Genomic DNA, 23,062 nt, shown 5'->3' with positions numbered 1-23,062 from the left:
CCTTTACGCAGATCAGAGTGCGTAGGGCACCAAGTACTTGAGGGGGCACCAAAAATGAAGGTTTGTAAAAAAAAAAAAAAAAGGAAATACATTATTGAATTAAAATAATATGTAAATTAGTTATGAAGAGGCCCACAGTTGTTTGTTCTTAATTGTATAACCTATCACTCAATTTCGGCAAATTAGATGTTTTTACCTAATATATAAAAAGGGGCGCTCCCCCCCCCGCTCGCGTAGGGCACCGAAACGGCCAGCAGCGGCCTGTCATTCAAGTAGCGAACATGTACTCTCTGGTTTCAGCCTTGGTTGTACAACAGTGTGAATGTTTTGTTATTTCTCATTGGATGCGAGGAGCGTCCTGGGGCCTGGCAGGCAGATCGTTTCTGTGTCCTTGAGTGTTTCAGACATAATCACGTTGCCATGGCAGTATAAAAAAAATAACGAAAAAATAAAGAAAAAAAAGCGTCAGCGTTTTCCTTTTGCCCAGAAAAATCTTCTCGCCCAATTCCGTTTGTTCTCAGTCCAAAACGCAGCAATAAAAAAAAAGCAAAAAGTCTTTCTTTTTCCCCCGCACAACCCCGTGAAGATGAGTAAGGCGGTGCCACCCTCTTTACCGTGGGTGTGTAATGGAGCTGCCGTGCCCTCCACCCGACGTCCGCGTAAAGCTCCTGACGGGACGTCCGCCCCAGCGTGAGCGCTGGGTGAAGTCGGTTGCTACGCCGACGCCCGGGTCTTTTAATGGGCGGCCGGGGGAACGCTGTCTCGTTTCTAACGTGTTGGAATGGGTCGGATGTTGTTTCAATTAGACACTGGGAACATAGCCATGCTTCCTCTGGGGGTTCATTTGGGAGAAACAGAGGGGGGATGATGCGGGGTGAGGGGGTGCTAGAGAGATCGGAGCGTAATCCATTTATTGCGTGATGGAGTAACGCTGAACATAGTGTGTCCACTGCCTCTGGGTAAAACCTTCACAACAGAATCATTTATAATTTACTCATTATTTGTTTTTTTCGAAATAGAAAGAGATGAGTAGTGAGAATGAAAACACATTATACCAGAACATTGTTAAAAAAAAGACCTACAAAGAGGAAAAGAAAAAACAAATTGCTATACATTTTCTAATCACAAGCTCATATTATGCGCATCCTCCTCAAATACATAATCAAGAGTTAATTATGAACAAACATTGAGTTATGGAAGTATACAATTTAACCCATGCTTATCCTAAAGCACCACTAACAACAGTTGGAGGGAGAGATGCAAGATAATAATATAGTTCTATACTTCAGAATAATGTGAAAACGACACGATATAACCATGACAACCACAGGACTCCAACGGTGAGAAGGAGATTGAAAATAGAATTCATAATTTCTCTGTGCGGCAGCGTTTAGGCTGGAAAACACAAATGATGGAGCCTACTACTAAGCCACTATATCACCAACTATAAGCAAACAGCTGGTTGCCAAACAATTGCTACCTTCTTGCTTTTCTTCAAGCCTGCACTGTGGCAGACAAATAGCAAGTAGGGGGCGTGGCTCTGTCTGAAAGAGGGATAGGAGGGGGCGTGGCTCTGTCTGAAACAGGGATAGTAGGGGGCGTGGCTCTGTCTGAAAGAATGATAGGAAGGGGCGTGGCTCTATCTGAAAGAGGGATAGGAAGGGGTGAGTATCTGTCTGTAGGAGAGATAGGAGGGGGCGTGTCTCTGTCTGTAGGAGAGATAGGAGGGGGCGTGTCTCTGTCTGTAGGTGAGATAGGAGGGGGCGTGTCTCTGTCTGTAGGTGAGATAGGAGGGGGCGTGTCTCTGTCTGTAGGAGAGATAGGAGGGGGCGTGTCTCTGTCTGTAGGAGAGATAGGAGGGGGCGTGTCTCTGTCTGTAGGTGAGACAGGAGGGGGCGTGTCTCTGTCTGTAGAAGAGAGAAATGGGGGCGTGGCTCTGTCTGTAGGAGAGAGGGAAGGGGCTTGGCGCTGTCTGTAGGCGGGAGGGAAGGGGCGTGGCTCTGTCTGTAGGATAAATAGGCGGGGTGTGGCTCTTTTGGCCTTTGTGGCTTCTCAACCGCCCGTCTTCCAAACTGTCTTCTCATCCGTCTGTCTTTTCACCTATCTTGTCACCTGTCTGTCTTCCCACCTGTCTCCTAGTCAGCCCGTCTTGTCATCTGTCTTTCTTCCCACCTGTCTCCTCGTCTGTCTGTCCTCCCTCCTGTCTTGTTACCCGTCTGTCTTCCCACCCGTCTCCTCACAGTAGTAGATGGATTCTCAAGGATACAGTTTTGGCTGTACAAAAACCCTCTGTCTTACTGTCCTACTTATAATAAAATTTAAAGTCACTCTCTCCGTCTCTCTCTCTCTCTTCTCCGTCTCACTTACTCACTCCCTTACTTACGAACTAGCATTGTGCCAGACATGGAGCAGTTTGACTTCTGCCATTGATTGTTTGACCTGTCATAAAAAGAGTATGGACTTTTGAACTCTTTTGAAGAGTCAGTATTTCTTACACAATGATCTCAACTTGCTGCAAACAGCGATGTATAGTGGCTAGCTGTAAGTAAGTCACACGCTGAACAGTTTCCAACCAGGGGTTTACAGCGCATCTGGCTATAAAGATGATAATTAGTGATTGCTATTTGTATTTGTTGATTTTGCATTCATACTCACGCAAGCACAAGCAAACACACACACACACACACACACACACACACACACACACACACACACACACACACACACACACACACACACACACACACACACACACACACACACACACACACACACACACACACACACACACACAGAGATTATCTTCAGATAAATCCTAGACCCAGGCAGCCCCCTGGTCCCCATTCAATTGGCCGATCAGCCCCCCTCCCAACAAATCCAGGAGTAGTAACATGTCATCAACACGATCGACCCCCAACACCTCAAGGAGTAGTAACATGTCACCAAAATGCGCCCCTCTCAACACCTCCAGGAGAAGTAACATATCATCAACATGATCACTTCCCAACAACACCTCCAGGAACCCCGTTCACAAGAGTAATAAAGGGTCACAAAAAGCATGGACTTAGTGTGCACATAGCGCCACAACCCATTGGCAGAACGTTTGTATAGACGTTAATATCTTTCTTTCTCTGGGGCTCAACATCAAAGGTTCTGTGGGTTGTATTTCTGTTGAACAGTGCTGTGCCTGAGTTAATCCCTGTTTTCAAGGGAAAATATGAGGTTTTGGACTGCAGCACAATGAGTATTTAATTGTAAGAAAAAACTACTAATGAGGCTCAGTAAAAATACCCTTGCTGGCTTTGTATAAAATCCACACTAATGATTGGTAATGCATTAAAGGCAACTGTATCTGCATAAGTATGAGGGTGGCAAACTGATGCCATCGCCCCCTCACAAAATAGGTTCCATATTATTCTCCTAGTCACACAAGGTCTGTTTTAAGGTATAACTATCCTAAGTGATGTAGAACTATCCTATTTCAGGCAGAACTATCCCTTTCATGAAGAAGATACTACCTGAAGTTTCAGGAATAATCTTCTACCTGAAATACTTGTACCTGAAATATGGGATACTTTAGTATCTTCAGAAATATCCTATTTCAGGTAGAACTATCCTTTTAGGGAGAACTATTGTATTTATGTCTGCGTTATAAAGATCCCTTCTTGTGCGACAACACGTCAAGAGAAGACATAAAATAATGCTTGATATTTGTTTTGTTTCAGTACCGTATGATTGGTGCACACAAATAGCGTCAGACACTGAAGATAATCCAACAAACTATTGATGAAAATTGTAGAGCATATTCAATAAATAGTTGAGCATGTTGCCAAGTCTGGAAAGAATCATAAAATAACATTGGTAATAGTAAATCTATGTTTTCCTTCCGTCAATATTTCCTAATTTTATTTACAAAATTACAGATCAGAGAGATAAATTATTTGTTATTCACAAATGATTATTCAGAATACCAATGTGTGAAGAGATCGAGTGAAATGCTATCCACTGCAACTTACACTTTTTGCATCATTGAATCTTGGCAGAGTTCCAAAGTATTTTGCAGCAGTTTATTTTTCCTGACACTGTGAGCTTCTGCCTGGATGTGATAGACTCAATTAGCAGGTACATTAGCTATGGAGGAAAAATGTTGGATTCTGGCTTTTTGAGGAACCCTGCCTGCTGTTACACTTCCCTTTCTGCCCCTTGATGATTTCAATTAGTTGTTTCTAGCACTTGACCTAACCCATACTGACAATAACACCGATTTTTTGGATTTACTTTTTAATAAATCCCTCTTGATGTCCTCAATATATTGGTCTGGAATTGAGTTTATAAGTTGATTCACTGTACCTGAACGATGGCACCAATGGCGCACGTTTTTGCAACGGAAACTTGATGTTGAGTTGATGTTGCAAATCAAAATAGTTTAACAACACAGGGAAGGAGCAGTAGGCCTTGTGTCTTACATTAGAAATTACACAGCAGGCATATGAAGCAGTAGGCCTACTCTCTTATATTAGAAAGTACACAGCAGGCATATGAAGCAGTAGGCCTACTCTCTTATATTAGAAAATACACAGCAGGCATATGAAGCAGAAGGCCTATTCTTATATATTAGAAAGTACACAGCAGGCGAGTGAAGCAGTCGGCCTACTCTCTTATATATTAGAAAGTACACAGCAGGCGAGTGAAGCAGTCGGCCTACTCTCTTATATATTAGAAAGTACACAGCAGGCGTATGAAGCAGTAGGCCTACTCTCTTACATATGAGAAAGTACACCTCAGGCGTTTGAAGCAGTAGACCTGACCTCTTATATATTAGAAAAATACACAACACGTGCACGAAGCAGTAGGCCTACTCTCTTATATGGTGACTCTTTAAAATAGTCTGTTGTATTTTCCCGCTTCATAACGCCCATATGTAGGCGTAAAAGAAAGAGCCTCACAGCAGCTACCGGTAGGTGCCTCACACAGATGGGGGTCAGGGTCTGATGAGGGTTTGATCTGCTTGGGGTTCAGTGTGGTGATGCTCAGCCCTAACTTGGCTGTGAAGGAATGAGCGTATTTCTAGTGTGGAAGCACAGAGTGAAAATATGGCACATGGAGACCAGCTTGCCTCATTCTAATTCAATCATAACAAATACACTGTGAAAAAGCAATATACTCCCAGAATACGACAGAGTCCATAGGATAGTATAATACGACCAACATCAAATCTAAAGTGAAATAAGATTGAGTTGTGGCCTTTCTGGACTCACTGAGACAATATGACTGCGGTATATAGAAAACTTGAATCATATATACAATAGAGGTAGTACGCGCACGCTTGCATGCACGCACGCACACATGCAAGCACACACAATAGACTCTATAACATTTGATTTGATGATATTAGATGGAATTTGATGATTAAATGTGAACATTGCCAGTCCCCGATTGTTGATACATAGAAATGCAATAATATAGATCGAAGTATAGAATACGATCCCTCCCAGGACACGCATTTGTTGTCTATTCAATTAGTTTCTATAGCCTAATCCTGTAGGTTTTCAACACCGATGTTCGTCATGATTCTTATGTGTTCATTATGATTCATAGGTGTTCATCATATGTGTTCGTCACAGGGGTTCCTCATATGTGTTCATCATAGGTATTTCTGTATTCATATTGCAGCAGTTCTTCTTGCCAGTTGTCCCACAATAACTTCCAGGTCCGCCGGCTGTACATTGGATTGCTTTGCAAAGAAGAAGGTGGTTAGTCATTCTGGACGAGCACTGCAAGCAGATGCTATTAGTCCTATCTCTGGGTACTGTGACAAGTCCATTTTCTCTCTATCGTGATTAGCATATTTTTAATTTTGGAATTGTCTCAAACCTCTTTCCCTTGACTGAAGACTAGCATGGGTCCTGGCATCTATAAAGTCATTAGATAATGTTTTGAATAATAATCTGATCCAACATCGATGCTCTTGATTGCACCTCTTACGTAAGGGACCTGCTAGCCATCAATGAAATGTCTTGAAATAAAGGAGGAAATATCTCCAAACCATGCTTGAATGTGAACGTTGCCTCTCTGCGATTGTAAATAGATAGAAATGCAATAATAGAGATCGATAATATAGAATACGATCCCTCCCAGGACATGCATTTGTTGTCTATTCAATTAGTTTCTATAGTCTAATCCTGTAGGTTTTCAACCACGATGATGCACGTATGTCTGCTGTGATTGCAGTAAAAAATGAACCAGCGTTCTGTTCTTTCTCTCCAAAATATCCAGCAGGCCATAAAAAATTGACTAGCAGCAGACTGGTTCTAGTGGTTGTACTCTTGGTTCAAGGTTGTAGTACTGTTTTTTGTATGGGGTGGAAACACGCTACATGCAAGCGTGGAGGAGGCTGTGCTCAGTGCAGTACACTATGAACTCTATCCAGTAGCACTCAATATACTCCCTGGGTGGCTGTTACAATGTCATACTGGGTGAGCATGGGTCATGCTAGGTTAGGTTTAGCATGGGTCATACTGGGATAGGGTTAGCATGGGTAATGCTGGATTAGCAGGGTTAGCAATGGTCCTGCTCTGCTAGGTTTAGCTAGGGTCACTCTTGGTTAGCATAGGTCATGTTGGGTTAGCATGTGCGAGTAGATGAAGCTTTCAATAATTGTATTACTACAGCAGCCAAATTCACATGGTGTTGATTTGAAACCTTTACACATACTTGAAAAATTATTGAAATATGAGTCATGAATTGCCCATTTCACCCAAATTTGAGCAAGCCTTCCAATCAAATTTAGATATCAATCTATGGTCTGATTTGTGATGTCTGTGTGGGTGTTGTTAAATGAGATCTGCATGTGAGTAAGAATTTGTGTGTGTGACGCTGGTGCATAATTTGTACATTTCAAGAAGACTCTGAGCGTAGATGTAAGTGAAGTTGCCAAGACAGTAAGCCTGTGTTTCACGCTTTCAACATGTTTTTTTCTCCATTGCCATTGGGTTAATTAGGTGTTCTGGTCTGATGCACACACTTCAAAAGGCTTCATCAGAAAGTGCTTTAGTCACAACGACCGTATCTTATCACGCCAACCTAGAACCATCTGATTACGTTCCTCCACTGTGAGTGTGTCACATTTTGCTTCATGCATATTTCTGTAAACCTAATCTTTGTCCAAGAAACGTACGCCCTAGCCTGTCCTTGACTCATAACGATGAAAGGAGCATCAAAGGTTTGAGATGTTATGGGAAACATAAATAGCCTTGAGAAGTGAGTAACGCCACCTGACGTCTTTAAGATCTGGGTTTTTTTTCTCTCGATGCGTCTGAAATCCAACGGTGAGCTTTATCACTCCTCATGTTTTCGTATGTCAGTGAACGCAGGCGCAGCATGTGTGAATACAAAGCGATGAACAGGAGCTTTATTTGAAACATCGGTGTTATACCTTTTCAGTTTGACACATCAGCGCCCTACGGTGACAGAATGTTCCGATTGTATTATGCTTGTTAAACCCAGATTATCGCCGTAGGGTTCTGGGGTTATAAACAGATAATCTCCACGCACTCTTTAATCAGACTAAATGTTGCGGCACTCACACTTCCTCTCCATCATCAGGGAACTGCCATCTTTGCTTGTATTTATTTGATTTATTCAACCTTTGTGGTTCCACCACTAGCCCAAAGTGTCCATTGACAGAAATACCACTTCCATCTTTTGGTATGACGGTGCCTTATTTTCATATCCGCAGGCCCATTAATGTTTGCCGACATAGAATAAAGCTATCCCTAGCCAGTCCGGCTAGGGATCACTAAAAAAGAACAGCCAATCCAAACACCTGAAAACCCAAGACAGTCCGATCACTCGAAAAAACTCCAGCAAATCAGATCACCTGAAAACACCAGGCCGGTCCGATAACTTGAAACACCAGCCAGTCCGATCACTCAAACTCAAGCCAGTCCAAACGCTCGATAAATTCCCAACCAGTCCGTGTTAGGTCTGTATTGATCCAGACTGCCTATGCCAGACATTCTAAATAAAAGTGATATTATAGTGATATCACGTGATTGATGTATGTTCAAGACGTGACCGAAAAAAACATATTTTATAATGTTAAAGTATGGATTCATACAATTATGGTCATTCCTTGTTATTTCATAATATAAGATTTTACAATTCATTTTTATTGGTGGGCCCATAACAAGTATTTCACCGGGACCGACTTGCCATATCTTCAGACTATTAAAAAGAACAGGCTTGCTCATTATTTAGCTTCCAAAATGATTATGGGCTGATCGAAAAACTAAGGGCGGCCTAAGATCACAGTTGAAGCAGTCAATAATATACTCATTTTATTGAAAAGGTTTGCTGGGAGTTGGCAGCTCTGAAAATACCTATACTGTGGTTTTGTCTGGAGGACAGGCTAATACCCTGTACTCTAGAGCTACATCACCACATAGAGAGCACCTGAAGCAGTTCACACACTCCTGCACTTGCGCTATGATAACCCCCCCCGCCCCCTTCCCCAACCCCACATTCAGTCAGCCACCCCTACAGTCCATAACTCCATCTATCCATACGTACTTAAACGAATAATCTAGATAAGCGACACATGAGGGCCTTAAAGTCAAATATAGATTATTTTGTAAATATATATATATATATATATATATATATATATATATATATATATATATATATATTTTAAGAAGCAAAAGTTGCCTTGTATGTGATTCAAAGAGCATCATATGCATTTATATATATATATATATATATATATATATATATATAATATATTTTAAGAAGCAAAAGTTGCCTTGTATGTGATTCAAAGAGCATCATATGCATTTCAAATGTTATGTTTATTTACCTGCAATTCTCAAAACAGAACTACAATACCCAGAAACTCTGGAGTTCAGGAAGACCCTCTTTATTGTAGCTCATAGCTGCCCTCTTCCCCCAGCACCATGGTTGGTAAAGAATGGTGCACACACTGTCTTGTAGCTTTTTATCAAACTGAGCATAACTCCTTGTTTGCCCTATGATTGCAATCTGGAGCAACACACTATAGCATGATTTGGTTTTAATTCAGCAGGGGTTTTTCTTACTTCCTAGCCAGCTACTCTAGTAGCTGATGAGTATGTTTGAGCTCCTTTGGTCATATTTCCAACAGGCATTTCTTGGATGTAATTATGAACGGCAGATGTGATGAACAGTTCCATGCGTTCCTTGTGTAGGTGGATCATGGCCCCCTGGGTGGCGTGTAGCATTGACATTTCTACAGTCTAGATGCCACAATAAGAATAAACATCTAAACATCCATCTTATGTTCCGAGACTCCTGGAGAAACTTTTTGAAAATGTTGTACCAGCTGTTCGTCATCAATGTTGGGCGGAACTACCCAGCTCTATAATTGTAGTTTTGTTCGTATTTGTGCGAATTACCAACTATTGCGTAAATCAACTTGTTTTTTAAAACTTTCGCCTTTATTTGCATATAGAATGCAAACATGTCTCTCATGTATCATCTGTGAAACCAATCAGCTTCACCAATGAACACCAACGCTTTATATTTTAAATAAGTTTCCCTTTAATCAGTCAGTAGATTAGCTCATTATACCGAGAAACATGAAGAAACAGCCATGCATTCTCGTCCAAAAGTTGCAATCAACGCAGAACTCCCAAGTTATTCACAACCCTGTTTGGGCTCAGCTGTGTTAAATGCCTTGTGGTATCCGTTTATGTGCTGCGGGACCTCTTAACTCCTCCTGCCTGAACCCAACAGAGAGCAATGAAGTGCTAGAGCGTCTCTATACTGGAAGCCAAAAGCCTCTCCAAGGCAGAGCGATAATAAGACCTGGCCTTAGCTGAAAACATTTGGTCGGAATTCATCATAATTAGTCTGAATTAAATATCTCTCAACGCCTGCATTGTCTCTCTCTCTCTCCTCTGTCACTCTTGTCGTCATCTGTGTGACTAATCCTCCTCTCCCTCGCCGTTCTCAATCCAGGTTGAAAAGCCAGAGTCACTGGAGAAAAATCCACTCATTAGTCTCCTGATTTTCCCATTAGAACACCAGTGATTCCTCCTCACATTGTAGTGGGCATAATTAGTGTCTTTCATCTGCATCTATGCGCCCTTTCAACCACACGAACACAACCACACCTGCAAGCAGTAGTTTTAATGGCATTATGAATTGTACTGTGTTGAATATAAGAACAGCGTTGTTTGCTAAAAATCTGCCAATATTAAGTGGGTTTAAAAGTAATGTGAATGACTGAAAATCGAAGTACAGGGACAATCCCTAACCCAGATCATGCACTATAAACAACACAATACGCTTGTACCACTTCCCTGACTGACACCCCATGGAGCCATGAAGCAGAACACATTATTCATTGGCTCGTGTCTTTACCCCAGATAACGTTAGCCTGACAACTCGACAAGGGACTCAGACACAGTGTCTGTAGTCTCCTGCCCTATCTCTTTGCTGGCTCCCACCTACTGTTGTAACACAGGATTAAATGGTCATGATCCCTTCTGAGTTATTTTGCACGTGTACATTAGACGTACTGCAAATGTACACGGTGTACATATTGTACATTGTACATTTTCTACTGTTTGTGTATTATTTTGTATTAAATTAGATTTACTGTGTTACTAATTTAAAGTTCTTTCTAATCAGCTTTATACATGTCAAGTGGAAGCAGCAGATTGAAATGCTCCTTTACCCAATAGATGGTGGTGTTCCTGAGGCAAGATTATAATAGTTTCAGATTTCTCATTAATTTTTATATTTATTTTGTTTTCAATTTCAGTTCAGTTGTATTAAGTTTTGAAAGCAGTTTGTTTTGTTTATTTATTCATTTTTTTTATGCCTAGTTTTAGTTTTGTTTTATTTGTTGCAGTGTTGTCATTTTTTATAACATGGGGTATTCGTCAGGGGTGGGATTCAAAAAGGTCACAAAAACCATTGTGTAATAACAAATCAACAAAAGTGTGGACCAACACTGGAACAGCTAAACAATTGGAAGATAGAGTTCACATCCACCCAAAATACTAAGCGTATAAAATAAAAAAAATAAAGTCGAAACTAAAGAAACTTTCTCTCTCATTGCTGATTGATTTACTTAGCTTTGTAAACAGAAAATATCATTTCAGTGAGTTAATGATTCTTTTGTCGTCATTTAAATTTTTTCTTTTAGTCAATGATAATACTGGTCAGGTTTGGTTACTCTTAACCAAACCAAACACATTCTAAACAGCTGTTGTGTTCCTTACCAATGATTTAGTCTGCTCTTCTTCCACCTATTGTACGCTTTCAGGTAAAAATATCCTTGAAAGGTCTTCTGTTACGGAAGACGCTTTGATATCCCAGCAGGCCCCACACAGGGAAGGAGATAGTGGATTAGACTTGACGGCTAAAAGCATTTTGGTGGCAAAGGGATAAAGAGTCTGCAGGGATGTACCGGTACCTCTTCCTGATGTGGAAAAGTGGCCCTTGGTAAAATCACACCAGGGGTACGGTATCGATTGACTATAGCTGAGCAGCTGCTTTAGTGTCCAAACGCAGTGACGGATGACTTAGAAAAGGTATATTGTTGTTTTACCCTTAAACCTTACTACTCTGATAAAGGCAGGGTGTGCCAGAGCTCAAAGAACGGTTGGTTATGTTAGGTCAAAGGGAATCGATTGTTTAAAAAATGTTGTATTACATGATTTTTTGCCTAAATTTCTACCTAAAGGGACATCCACACTTACTTGTTGTACGTGCATGCATGTTGAACTGATATCAGTTCTCTCTTGCAAAAAAAGGTTCAATTATTAAATTCCTCATCTTCATTCAATCAAGTCAGTAATTTCTATTGATTTGCTTCACATTGAGTCCTGGGCATTCCCAAAACTATGGTGCATATGGTGCAAAATATTGACTTATCTCGAGGCATATGCTAAATTTGGTGTTGAAGGAGCTTTACAGTAAGCCCATTCTGGTCCAAAGCTTCTGGCCGCTAATAGTGGAACCTCTTCTCTGAGATTCTCACTGCCAACAGTGGAATCTCTTCTCCATGGTGGTCTACAGCTTCTCACTGCTTAAAGTGGAACCTCTTCTCCATTGTGGTCTACAGCTTCTCACTGCTTAAAGTGGAACCTCTTCTCCATTGTGGTCTACAGCTTCTCACTGCTTATAGTGGAACCTCTTCTCCAAGCCTACCACCAGATGTTGTAATTCGATTTAGAACAGGTGACTTTGCAGGCTGCCTCATTACAGTGATATGATATCATTAAATGGGCATTTATAGCATTCTTGCATAATTTACTCTTGATGGCAAATGTTCCCGCTCACTAAAATAAAATATTTTGTTTGCAATGCAAACATACCAGGATTTTCAGCTAGAAGCAACAGAACATCGCTCTGACGTAAACTTTTGGACTAATGCAACAGCCCACCCCCCCCCACACACACAGACCCACATACACACACACCGGCCATCACCCCATCTAATGCAACCCCCCCCACACACCCACACACACACACACACACACACACACACACACACACACACACACACACACACACACACACACACACACACACACACACACCAGTCACCAATACATCTTATGCAACAGAACCCCCCCATCACCCCATCTAATGCAACAGAACCCCGCCCTCAGCTTCCCCCGATCTAATTCAACCGAAAAGTTGATCTGCAACTCTGTCTTCCTGAACTCTCTCTCTCTCTCTCTCTCTCTCTCTCTCTCTCTCTCTCTCTCTCTCTCTCTCTCTCTCTCTCTCTCTCTCTCTCTCTCTCTCTCTCTCTCTCTCTCTCTCTCTCTCTCTCTCTCTCTCTCTCTCTCTCTCTCTCTCCCCCCCCCCCCCCCCTACTACAGTATGTGTCTATTTGTGCGCACGAACCTGAATGCGCTCACAACTGCGCATGTGCCCAGTTGCAGCGATGCCCCATCATCTGTAAACTCACTGCGCGCGGCATCGTTGGGTGCCAGCACCAGACTGAACGGTTTCATTCTTTATGGTTTATGGGGACAAAACTGGCCACTCTGTCAGACGTATCGCGTTATTTTAAACTTGGATATGGAGTTAATTTGTTTTAATTTGAAGTAGCGCGGACTATTATCTGTAAAATGAGATCAATGAGTGTATCCATTATAAAGTTTAGTAGTATTTGATATAAAGATTATAGCACTCTGGACAGTTGGACGTTAGGCTGTTCCGCAGCTTTACCGCCAACGATCGCTGTAAGTGTATTTTAACTTTCTGGCATGAAATCCCTTTCTTAGTTTATTTGTTTCTGACTGCGTCGCGGGGCTATTTGGAAATAAAGATTTCCTACGTCTGTTCACCGTTCGTCTCCCAAGAAACCGAGCAGGGATGTCCTTCCCGGGCGGACCAGAGCTGAGCGCGCCGCCCCTGCAGAAGTGTCTCTTCTCTTGAGTTGATCAGGTGTTGATCTGTCTGTCTGGATCCTAACCTGTCACTGCTGTGCTCCTGTCTAGGGGACATCGAGGCGGAGCTGATCCCGGGGATGTTGTTTTCCTCTGCGCGGAGAGACGGGTCGGCGGTTCGGTGAGGGTCTAGTCCACGGAGGAGTACGCGCGCGGATCGTCCTAGGGCAAACCGCACCGGTCTCGCGCAGCGGCTGACGAGAAAGCCCCCTCGCGCGTGGCAACACCTTTCTTTCCCGCTTCCTTCCGCGGAGTTCGCGGGCTTCACCTCTCTGGATTGTGGACTTGTAGGAAGGGGGGTATTGAACAGGGACCGTCTTCTACCTGCTATGCGCCTGGTGTGGAGAATAACTCGTGGATCCATACTCTGCACCTGAAATTTTCCTTTTTCAGTTGATTCCTTTTTTCTCTTTTTTCTCTTTTTTTTTTTTTACATGTGCGTAATGTACCTGGAATGAAGACAGAGGATGGATATACTTTGGGAAATATTCATCATTCTCCAGGCAAACGTTCTTGTCCGCATATCAGGTGAGTGGAGGACAGGAATGGTCGTGTTTCAAGTTGGACTGGACATTATGTTTAGTTGTAGCCTATCTTTTAAATACCAATGACTGATAAATATAAACGAGTCTGTAACGTAAAATATATATTTTGTTATTATTGACCCCACATGTTATTTAATCCGATAGGTGTAATAAATTAACGTGAAACAAACATCTGCAAACGTAATTAATGATTGTCAAACTCCAGAGGCCTCTTAGAGGTGTGCATGGCAACCAAGAGAATCCTACCACGGCTAATAATCAATTATTGTACGGTAGTCATAGATATAGGGCAACTATATATGACCGTAGGGCCCTCATGTGTCGATTATTCGGTTCAGTACGTACGGACGGATGGATGGTAGAGGGGTCTGACTGTTTGTACGGTGGGTGGTTGGGGTTCTGGGTGTCGCAGCGCGAGTGCAGGAGTGTGTGAATAGCAAGCAAGACATGAATAATTTGATTCAGGGTGTCTATGAATGTGTCGTAGGCCTACACTACAGGGTCTTTATGTGATGGTGTAGGGCTACACTACAGGGTATGGGTCACTATGTGTGATGATATAGACCTACACTTCATGGTCTCTTTTTGATGATGTAGACCTACACTACACTGTCTCTATGTGACGTGTAGGCCTACACTGTTGGGTATACTTTCGATGATATAGACCTACGCTACACAGTCTCTGTGGGGGTGTAGGCCTACACTGAAGGGTCTTTTAGTGTGATGATGTAGGCCTACACTGCAGGGTCTTTATGGGTGGTGTTGTAAGCCTACACTGCACTACAGGGTCTCTATGTGTGGGGGTATAGGCCTACATTATAGGGTCTCTATGTAGTGACATAGGCCTACACTACAGGATCTATATGAAGTGATGTAGGCCTACGCTACATGGTATTTATGTGGTGATGTAGGCCTACGCTACATGGTATTTATGTGGTGATGTAGGCCTACGCTACATGGTATTTATGTGGTGATGTAGGCCTACACTACATGGTATTTTTGTGGTGATGTAGGCCTACGCTACATGGTATTTATGTGGTGATGTAGGCCTACACTACATGCTATTTATGTGGTGATGTAGACCTACACTTCAGGGTAGCTATGTGTGATGAGGAAGGCTACAGCACAGGGTACCTATGTGTCATGAGGCAGGCCTACAGCACGGGGTTTCTTGGTAGAGATGTAGACCAATACTTCATGGTCTTTATTTGCATGATGTAGGCCTACACTATAGGGAATCTATGTGACGATCTAGACCTAAACATTAAGGTAGCTATGTTAAGCTGTAGGCCTACTGCACAGGTTCTCTGCTACTAACTGCCATTGGCAAAGAATCAGCGCTGCAGTGAGTGGTACATCTGACCTGAACGATGGCAATCATGTTACTGTCATGTTATTATTGTCTGTCCGTCTGAGTAATCGCATAGTAACAGCTATGATCTATCCATCTATTCAGTTGATGTACGGTACACTACCTCGCTGCCATGCTACACGCCCCGGTGTGCTGAGGTGGAAATCTTCCAGCGGTGAAACAAGTATTTTGTGTTCAAGTAGGGCTTTGTCGCTTGAAGGCTAGCCCTGATAGAATGGTGAAGACAGATCTGAAGCGGTTTTCCAATTCAGAACAACCGCCATGGGCGCGTTCGCCCTCGTCGAGGTTGAAAACAATTATAAACAGTTATTTTTATGATATCCGCTTCTCATTTCGCTGAAACGTTTCCTTCAATGCCGTCAGGGAAATGTTTTTTATTTTTTAGTATTTGAAAGTAGACGTCGTCCTTTACTCTCAGTTGCTCACGTCAGTTGCTCACGTCATCCCGGCACTAGCAATAGATGTTCGCAACTGACGTCAGCCCCCCCCGCCTGCGTTTGGAGAAAAGGAGAAGGAGATCAGTAGCAGATGTTCTGGTGGTCACCAGCCTTCTGGTGGTCCGACACATCACAGCACACACAGCCCCCCCCCCCCCCCCCCCCCCCCTTCCTCCGCCCCCTCCATCCCCTCTAGGATGGGTGCCAAGCCATAAATCTGGCATATGAATAAAAAACATGATTTGGTGAATTATACATCCTCCACACCGCTGAGCAATGCTACAGTGTTCTAAACACTACACACACACACACACACACACGCACACACAGACACACAAACACAAGCACGCACACGCATAGGCACATACACTTCTTCTCTGATTATTGTTTATCACGTAAACGTGCACATTCTGGGAGCCACTGCTCCATATCTGACGTACCAAACAGGCTGGCTTCCTGTCGTCCCTCGTCTCCTTTCACAAGCCTTTCAGGAACATTCTCGTTGGGATGTGAGCCGGTGACACACGCTGCCAGTGCTGAAAATACATTTTCCTAAAGAAGTTTTACATTATGTGCCAAGTAAGCTTTTGGTCTCCCATTTCTGTCTGTTCCACAGAGGACTAAAGCTCCTAAAGACTTTTGTTTCATTAGAAAACGACTTCAAATGCTTCAGCATGAATGAAGTAATGGATCTGTTGATTGTCCTCCATCCTTATCCCGCCACCATCATCCACCACTTCCACCCTGAGGTCCAGCTAAATGGCGTTATGCTGTCCTACCACACAGATCTGTAGCATGGGATTCGACTCTAAACCATCATTGTATTATGTGCAATGATCCAGAGAGATGCCTGTGGAGAGACATTGAAGTATGTCCTCAAACCCCGCAAGCCTTCCATGTGCTGGGATGATAAATACTCTGCATGATTGTGTTTATCCTAACCTGTCAAGTACTTGTCACTTGCTTGCGTTAAGCCAACAGTAAATACTCTGAGGTTCGACTTCCCTTCACACCTCAGTTCACAGAGGAGTTGAATTAAAAAGCCTCAAATTAGACATTGTGTTCCCACCTCGCCGACAGCGGAAGGCCAAATATTACAGATTTATACAGGTTGTGTAAACATGGGATTTGGGGGGTTTGAAACATTAAAGTATGCAGGTATACTATATTTCACTGTTAGTCAGTAAACAATGCTTTAATATTCATTTGTTCCCCTGAAGGGAAGGCTTACTATACATTTTGCTTGTTTCTAAATAATAATTATACCATGTACATATTTATCGTGCTGCACTGCTGGCAAATATGCTAAACAGAAAAATGAATACAATGATTGCTCATTTTTTAAATACATATTTTTTCGTACGCTATTCAGCGCAAAGAAGTTTACTTTTTTCAGAAAGCATGTTACATTAACATGATTAGAGGGTGTTACATGTTACAGCATCACCTGAGATATGACATTAACATGGCTAGCTACAGGATTTAAAGTGTTTAAAGCATTACCTGAGATACAACATTAACATGGTTAGCTAGAGGGTGTAACTTGTTTAAATCTTCACCGGAGATGTTACATTAACATGGATAGAGAGTGTTACATGTTAATGCATCACCTGAGATATAATATTAACATGGATAGAGGGTGTAACATGTGTAAATCAACACCTGAGATATTGTATTAACATGGATAGAGGGTGTAACATGTGTAAATCATCACCTGAGTTATTACATTAACATGGATGTAACATGTTACAGCATCACCTTATATATGACATTAACATGGATAGCTAGAGGATGTAACATGTTACAGCATCACCTTATATATGACATTAACATGGATAGAGGATATAACATGTTACAGCATCACCTCAGATATGACATTAACATGGATAGCTAGAGGAAGGAACATGTTACAGTATCACCTGAGAGCTTACATTAACATGGATAGCTAGAGGATGTAACTTGTGTAGAGCATCATTCCTCTGACGAACTAACTCCCTCCATGTCTGGTAGTGAAAGTAGGACGGGGTTCAGAAGAGGACCAGGGAGACCCCCGTGTTGCTCTGTCTCTTGACTCAGCCGGGGCGGTCTGGGCCTATGGTTCACAGGACCCCCAGGCCGAGGGGCTAAACCCACATTCAGTTTATAGGAGCTGTGACGGGAACTGACGGAGGACGTTCTCCCGGGTCACGCTTTTATTTATTTAGTCCATCTCATCAAGTATTTATCTGTTGCTTTTATTTTCGGTGGCCATTAATGGGAATGCCGCGGTGCACGCATTAGTAGATCAATGACATCTGAACTTCCGACAATGACGGGTCACCTTTGCATGCTCTGGATTTATTGCATGGACATTATTGTTCCATTTGTTATTATGGATCGATAATGTTTTTATGGTTTGGATAAGGTACATGAGAGGCTGAGATAAAATCCAGTTTATTATTGCTATTACTGACAGATGAAGTATATGATGACTTTGGTGTTGCTTCGCATAATTAGTAATGTCTGTGTGTGAGTATGTGTGCGTGTGTGTGTATTGATATCACCATGCACGTAGGAACAGAAGGGGGCAGGTAATTAAAACACACACACACACACACACACACACACACACACACACACACACACACACACACACACACACACACACACACACACACACACACACACGCAGTAACACACACACACACACACACACATGCAGTAATACACACACACACACACACACACACCCTAACACACACACACACCCTAACACACACACACACACACACACACACACACACACATACACACACAGATCCCCCCACCCACATACAGGCCTTGCCAGTGAAACCAAATCTCCAGCAGCTAATCTGATAATCCTGCGGATGTGTGTCCCTTAACAGGGCTGGATGATGCGTACGTGTGTGTGCGTGAGGGCGAGAGAGACATAGATAGAGAGACTAATCACATGCGCAGTCTACAGTATGTTTTGCCACCGAGACAGGGAAGGCTCTGTGCTTGTCAGAGGGGCTTGTTTATTTGGCTTTGTCAGTTTCTTCGCCCAATAATCCTAGCCCCACCCCCCCCCCCCCCCCCCCCCCCCCAACGTGATGATACAGGGTTCTTCACATACACAGTGGAAACATCTGGGGGTACACGCGTGTACACAGTGAACCCTCTAGGGTGTCTCTGCTAGTACACAGTGGAAACCTCTACAGTGTTTCTGCTCTACATTTTGAGTTTGTCATGATCAGGGGCCGCAGAAAACACCACAAATATAAATAGGGTCGCTGGGGTATTGTGGTCTGTCTTCGTTGAGGTTATTCTCGACTTGGTTGCATAGCGCTGCTTCTCTGCCGATGCAGTACAAACGTTTTGGTCCGGTTGCCTCTGAACTGGCACTTAAAAATAAAAATAGGTTATTTTTATTATTTTTTTGTTATTATCCTAGCTATCTTTGTTGTATACTGGGCAAAGTTAGCAATTGTAAGTGCTTGGCAATTGCCTTTATGAACATCTTTTCTGTACCGACAGCGTTTTATATGGTCATGTAAGTCGCTTTGGATAATAGCGTCGGCTATATGCCCGATGTAAATGTAAATTGAACATAATTGGAAAATCACTGGCAATTTTAATGTTGAGTGGCCATTTTTTTCCATGTTTTTCTATACAGATACAAACTGGATGAGATAAGAAAAAAATACATACTTTTCTTAAGGATGAGTGATTTTCGACGATTAATATATTTTATGAAGAAAATTTCCAAATCTATTAGTAGATCAAGATATCAATGAGCTAAAATAATAATAAACTTCCCATGAACTTCTGATTAGGCTACAGTTATCTTTTTCCAAAGTCTTCAAAGCATTACCGTCACTCTGTCCATGTGGACCAAAACACCCACAATCATTAAATGTCATAAACTGCGGCAATTTAGCCTATTCTGTACACAGTTGGTGGTGAAAACACACACACACACACACACACACACACACACACACACACACACACACACACACACACACACACACACACACACACACACACACACACACACACACACACACACTGCACACACACAGGAAGTGAGTGAGTGGAGATGCTTTCTGTGGTTTGTGGGGGGCGGGGGGGGGGAGAGGGGTCAGCGATGCACCAGGCACTTCTCTCTCACTGGCTTCATGAATAATGTTCTGACTCACTGCTAATAAGATGCTAGGAAGTAGAACTCCCCCCCATTGGCCTAACATAACCCTGTGCCCGCTGAAACGATTTGCCGATCTCTTATCTGTTTAATGCGTAGTGTCAAGATACTACAGCTGCTCCCACTGCTAAGGCACAGGCCAAGCAGACCAATTATATCGAAGAACAAACACATGATCGCATCTTCTTTCAATACGTTTTATCTTCTGCTCAGTTCTACAGATCTGCATTGGCCCATTGGAATGGGAATGCCTGTTGTAATATCTTGTCTTAGTCCCGACTCATGCTGTCCGTCCCTAGCCTAGCTTAACTTAAGCTAGCCTAGCCTAGCCTAGCCTAGCTCAGCCTTGGTGGCACTGTGGAGTGACTGCTCCCTTGAGCCTGGCTGACAGAGGAAGCTCTCCTGGGACCTCTCCCACACAGCGTGTCCCATCCTGCTGTCTCGCATCTCACATGAGAAACCAACTGTGGATGCAGTGGTTTGTCTTAAAGGCGCCCGCACACACACACACACACGCACGCACGCACACACGTGCACGCACGCACACCCACAAAACACACGCACTCACTCAAACCAACCCACACCCACACACGTACTTACACACACGCACACACGCCACACAGAGATAATTGTCTCATAAGTCAGTAAGGCCCAGATGTTGGCAAGGTCACTTTTCATCCGACATCGCGGCTTGCTCCACTGTCAGGAGTCAGTGTCTCTCTCTCAATCTGTTCACTATGTTTGCACTCTCTCTCTCGGTCTCTCTCGCTCTGTCTCTCTCTCCTTCTCAGTCCCCCATTCTCTCGCTCGGTCTCTCTGTCTGTCCCTGTCCCCCTCTCTCTCTTTCTGCATGGCCGCTCCCCAGGATTGCGAATGACCTGTGATGAATATTGATGGTGACGTTTGGATATTAGAGGAAAATGAACTGTTTATTTACATAGTCCTTGCCTTAAGATAAAGACGTGTGTGTGTGTGTGTGTGTGTGTGTGTGTGTGTGTGTGTGTGTGTGTGTGTGTGTGTGTGTGTGTGTGTGTGTGTGTGTGTGTGTGTGTGTGTGTGTGTGTGTCCAAAAAATAAGCCATATGGCCTTAAACATATGTCCTTGTACCTTATCAGTATGCTGTGCACCTGACATAGTGATAGGGTATGTGTTAGACACACTCACACCCACACACACACAGCTGCAGGGTTCTCTGCATATGCTTCTATGGGGTTGAAGGCGTTTCCTTTCTTGCTGATGTCAGGAGTGTTTTGAGAACCACAGAGATACATCATGAGAACTAGGTCTCTCTCTCTCTTTCTCTCTCTCTCTCTCTCTCTCTCTCTCTCTCTCTCTCTCTCTCTCTCTCTCTCTCTCTCTCTCGCTCTCTCGCTTTCAGGCTCTCTCGCTCTCTCTTTCATAGGCTCTCTCTTTCTCTTTCTCAGGTTCTCTCTTTCTCTCTCTGGCTCTCTCTCTCCGACTCTCTCTTTTTCTCCCTCTCTCTCTCTCTCTCTGGCTCTCTCTCTCTCCGGCTCTCTCATTCTGGCTCTCTCTCTCTGGCTCTCTCTCTCTGGCTCTCTCTCTCTCTCCCTGTCCTTGTGTGTAGGTACTCTGGCCTTTGCTATTTGTAGGTACTGGGGCCACTGGTATCCAATGATACTTGGGCCGCTGGTATCAGTAGGTAATGGTACCGTCACTGAAGACCGAAGACCATACGTTCTCTTCCCCAAAGTATATGATTTGCATTGTCTTTAACAACTATAACTACAGCGTCTGTTCTATTGCACTAAAGCTCATAGCTCGGATCTAGTCTGCCCCTCCCCCACTTCAAAAAGCATAGGTTATACTAATTAGAGATCATCAATTGCCTGTAGGAAGGTGTGGATTTGCATGCATATACTCACACAAATGTAGGCCGATAGACAGGTGAGATACGTTCCAAGGTACACGCACGTAGAGAGATGGATGGATGATGGAAAGATTGATGGAGAGATTATGATTGACGGAGATGATGGGTGGATAAATTATGGAGGGATAGATGATGGATTGATGGATGGATAATTCATATAGCATCAAGTCAGCAGCAGCTATTATTCACCCTTAGGCTTCAGGGGACTCTCTACAAAAGATGAGAGAGATATGAGCGATAAGAGATAGTTCAGACGCTCTTAACCGAGTTCATTCATTAAAGGTCCCGTGACATGCCACCAGGTGTGGTGTGATTAGCAATTACAATCCGTTTTCTATCCAGCACACATCTAGGTGGACACGCCCACCTGTGAGGTCATAAGGGGCCGATTTCCAAAACGGCTTGTAACGGCTAATCACACCACACCTGGTGGCATGTCATGGGACCTTTAAAGGGAAGCGCCGAGATAGCCATCAAGGCGTTTACCTGCTTTACCCAGATTCAGACAAATTGTTTAATAACATAATCATCATTGTACGTCATAAGGGGAGTTAGCTAGGTTAGCATTTGCTTTCAGTGAGCCGCCTCCATTGACTTGCAGAGTTACAGTAGCCCAGCTTGTATTCATGTGAAGGGGAATACACTTTTAAGAGGTTTACTTTCCAGAGACTGACATACGTGTTCCAAGTAATCACAAAATAAGTGCCGGTAAAGACAAGGAAAGGTTGGAGTTTGTCTACAAACACACAACTAATTTCATTTCGGCAGTGTACTTATTAGCGTACCTGTGATGTGGAGCTGTCTGCGCAATGCAGACCTCCCAGCCAGAAGCAGCTGATCTTATAATTACGCCAGCGGCACATCACAGGTAGCCTAAATCACAACGCCGACAATAGTGACGAATTATCTGTTTGTTTGTAGACAAACTACAATACTGTTGTGTTGTTCCTGTTACCCGCTTTGTATAAGTGACTAGTCGGAACACCTCGTAAATCTTTGAGAAAGTAATTGAAAGTTAATTCCCCTCACCTGAACAGGGGCTAGGCTAGTGTTGCTCTGCAAGTCAACGGAAGCAGCTAACAGAGCGAATGCTACCTCTGCAATCCCCCCTTCTGGATGCACAATTAAGAATTTGGAATTAAAGGACTCCTCTTAATCTGGGTAAGACAGACAAACGGCAATTCA

General features: G+C 43.1%; 1 protein-coding gene across 1 annotated transcript in view; it reads left to right on the top strand.

Annotated features, from left to right (window-relative positions):
* The first annotated feature begins 13,017 nt into the window (after window positions 1–13,017).
* ca10a (carbonic anhydrase Xa) overlaps window positions 13,018–23,062 on the top strand; it is a 74,699-nt gene continuing 64,654 nt past the window's right edge. The window contains exons 1-2 of the mRNA XM_056577632.1: window positions 13,018–13,244; window positions 13,503–13,979. Of these exons, the coding sequence (XP_056433607.1) occupies window positions 13,919–13,979 (61 nt within the window). The 5' untranslated portion in view covers window positions 13,018–13,244; window positions 13,503–13,918. The remainder of the gene's footprint in view (window positions 13,245–13,502; window positions 13,980–23,062) is intronic.

Source organism: Gadus chalcogrammus, chromosome 18 (genome assembly GCF_026213295.1).
Source record: "Gadus chalcogrammus isolate NIFS_2021 chromosome 18, NIFS_Gcha_1.0, whole genome shotgun sequence".
NCBI classification, from domain to species: domain Eukaryota; kingdom Metazoa; phylum Chordata; class Actinopteri; order Gadiformes; family Gadidae; genus Gadus; species Gadus chalcogrammus.
This window is presented reverse-complemented; position numbering and strand designations above follow the sequence as displayed.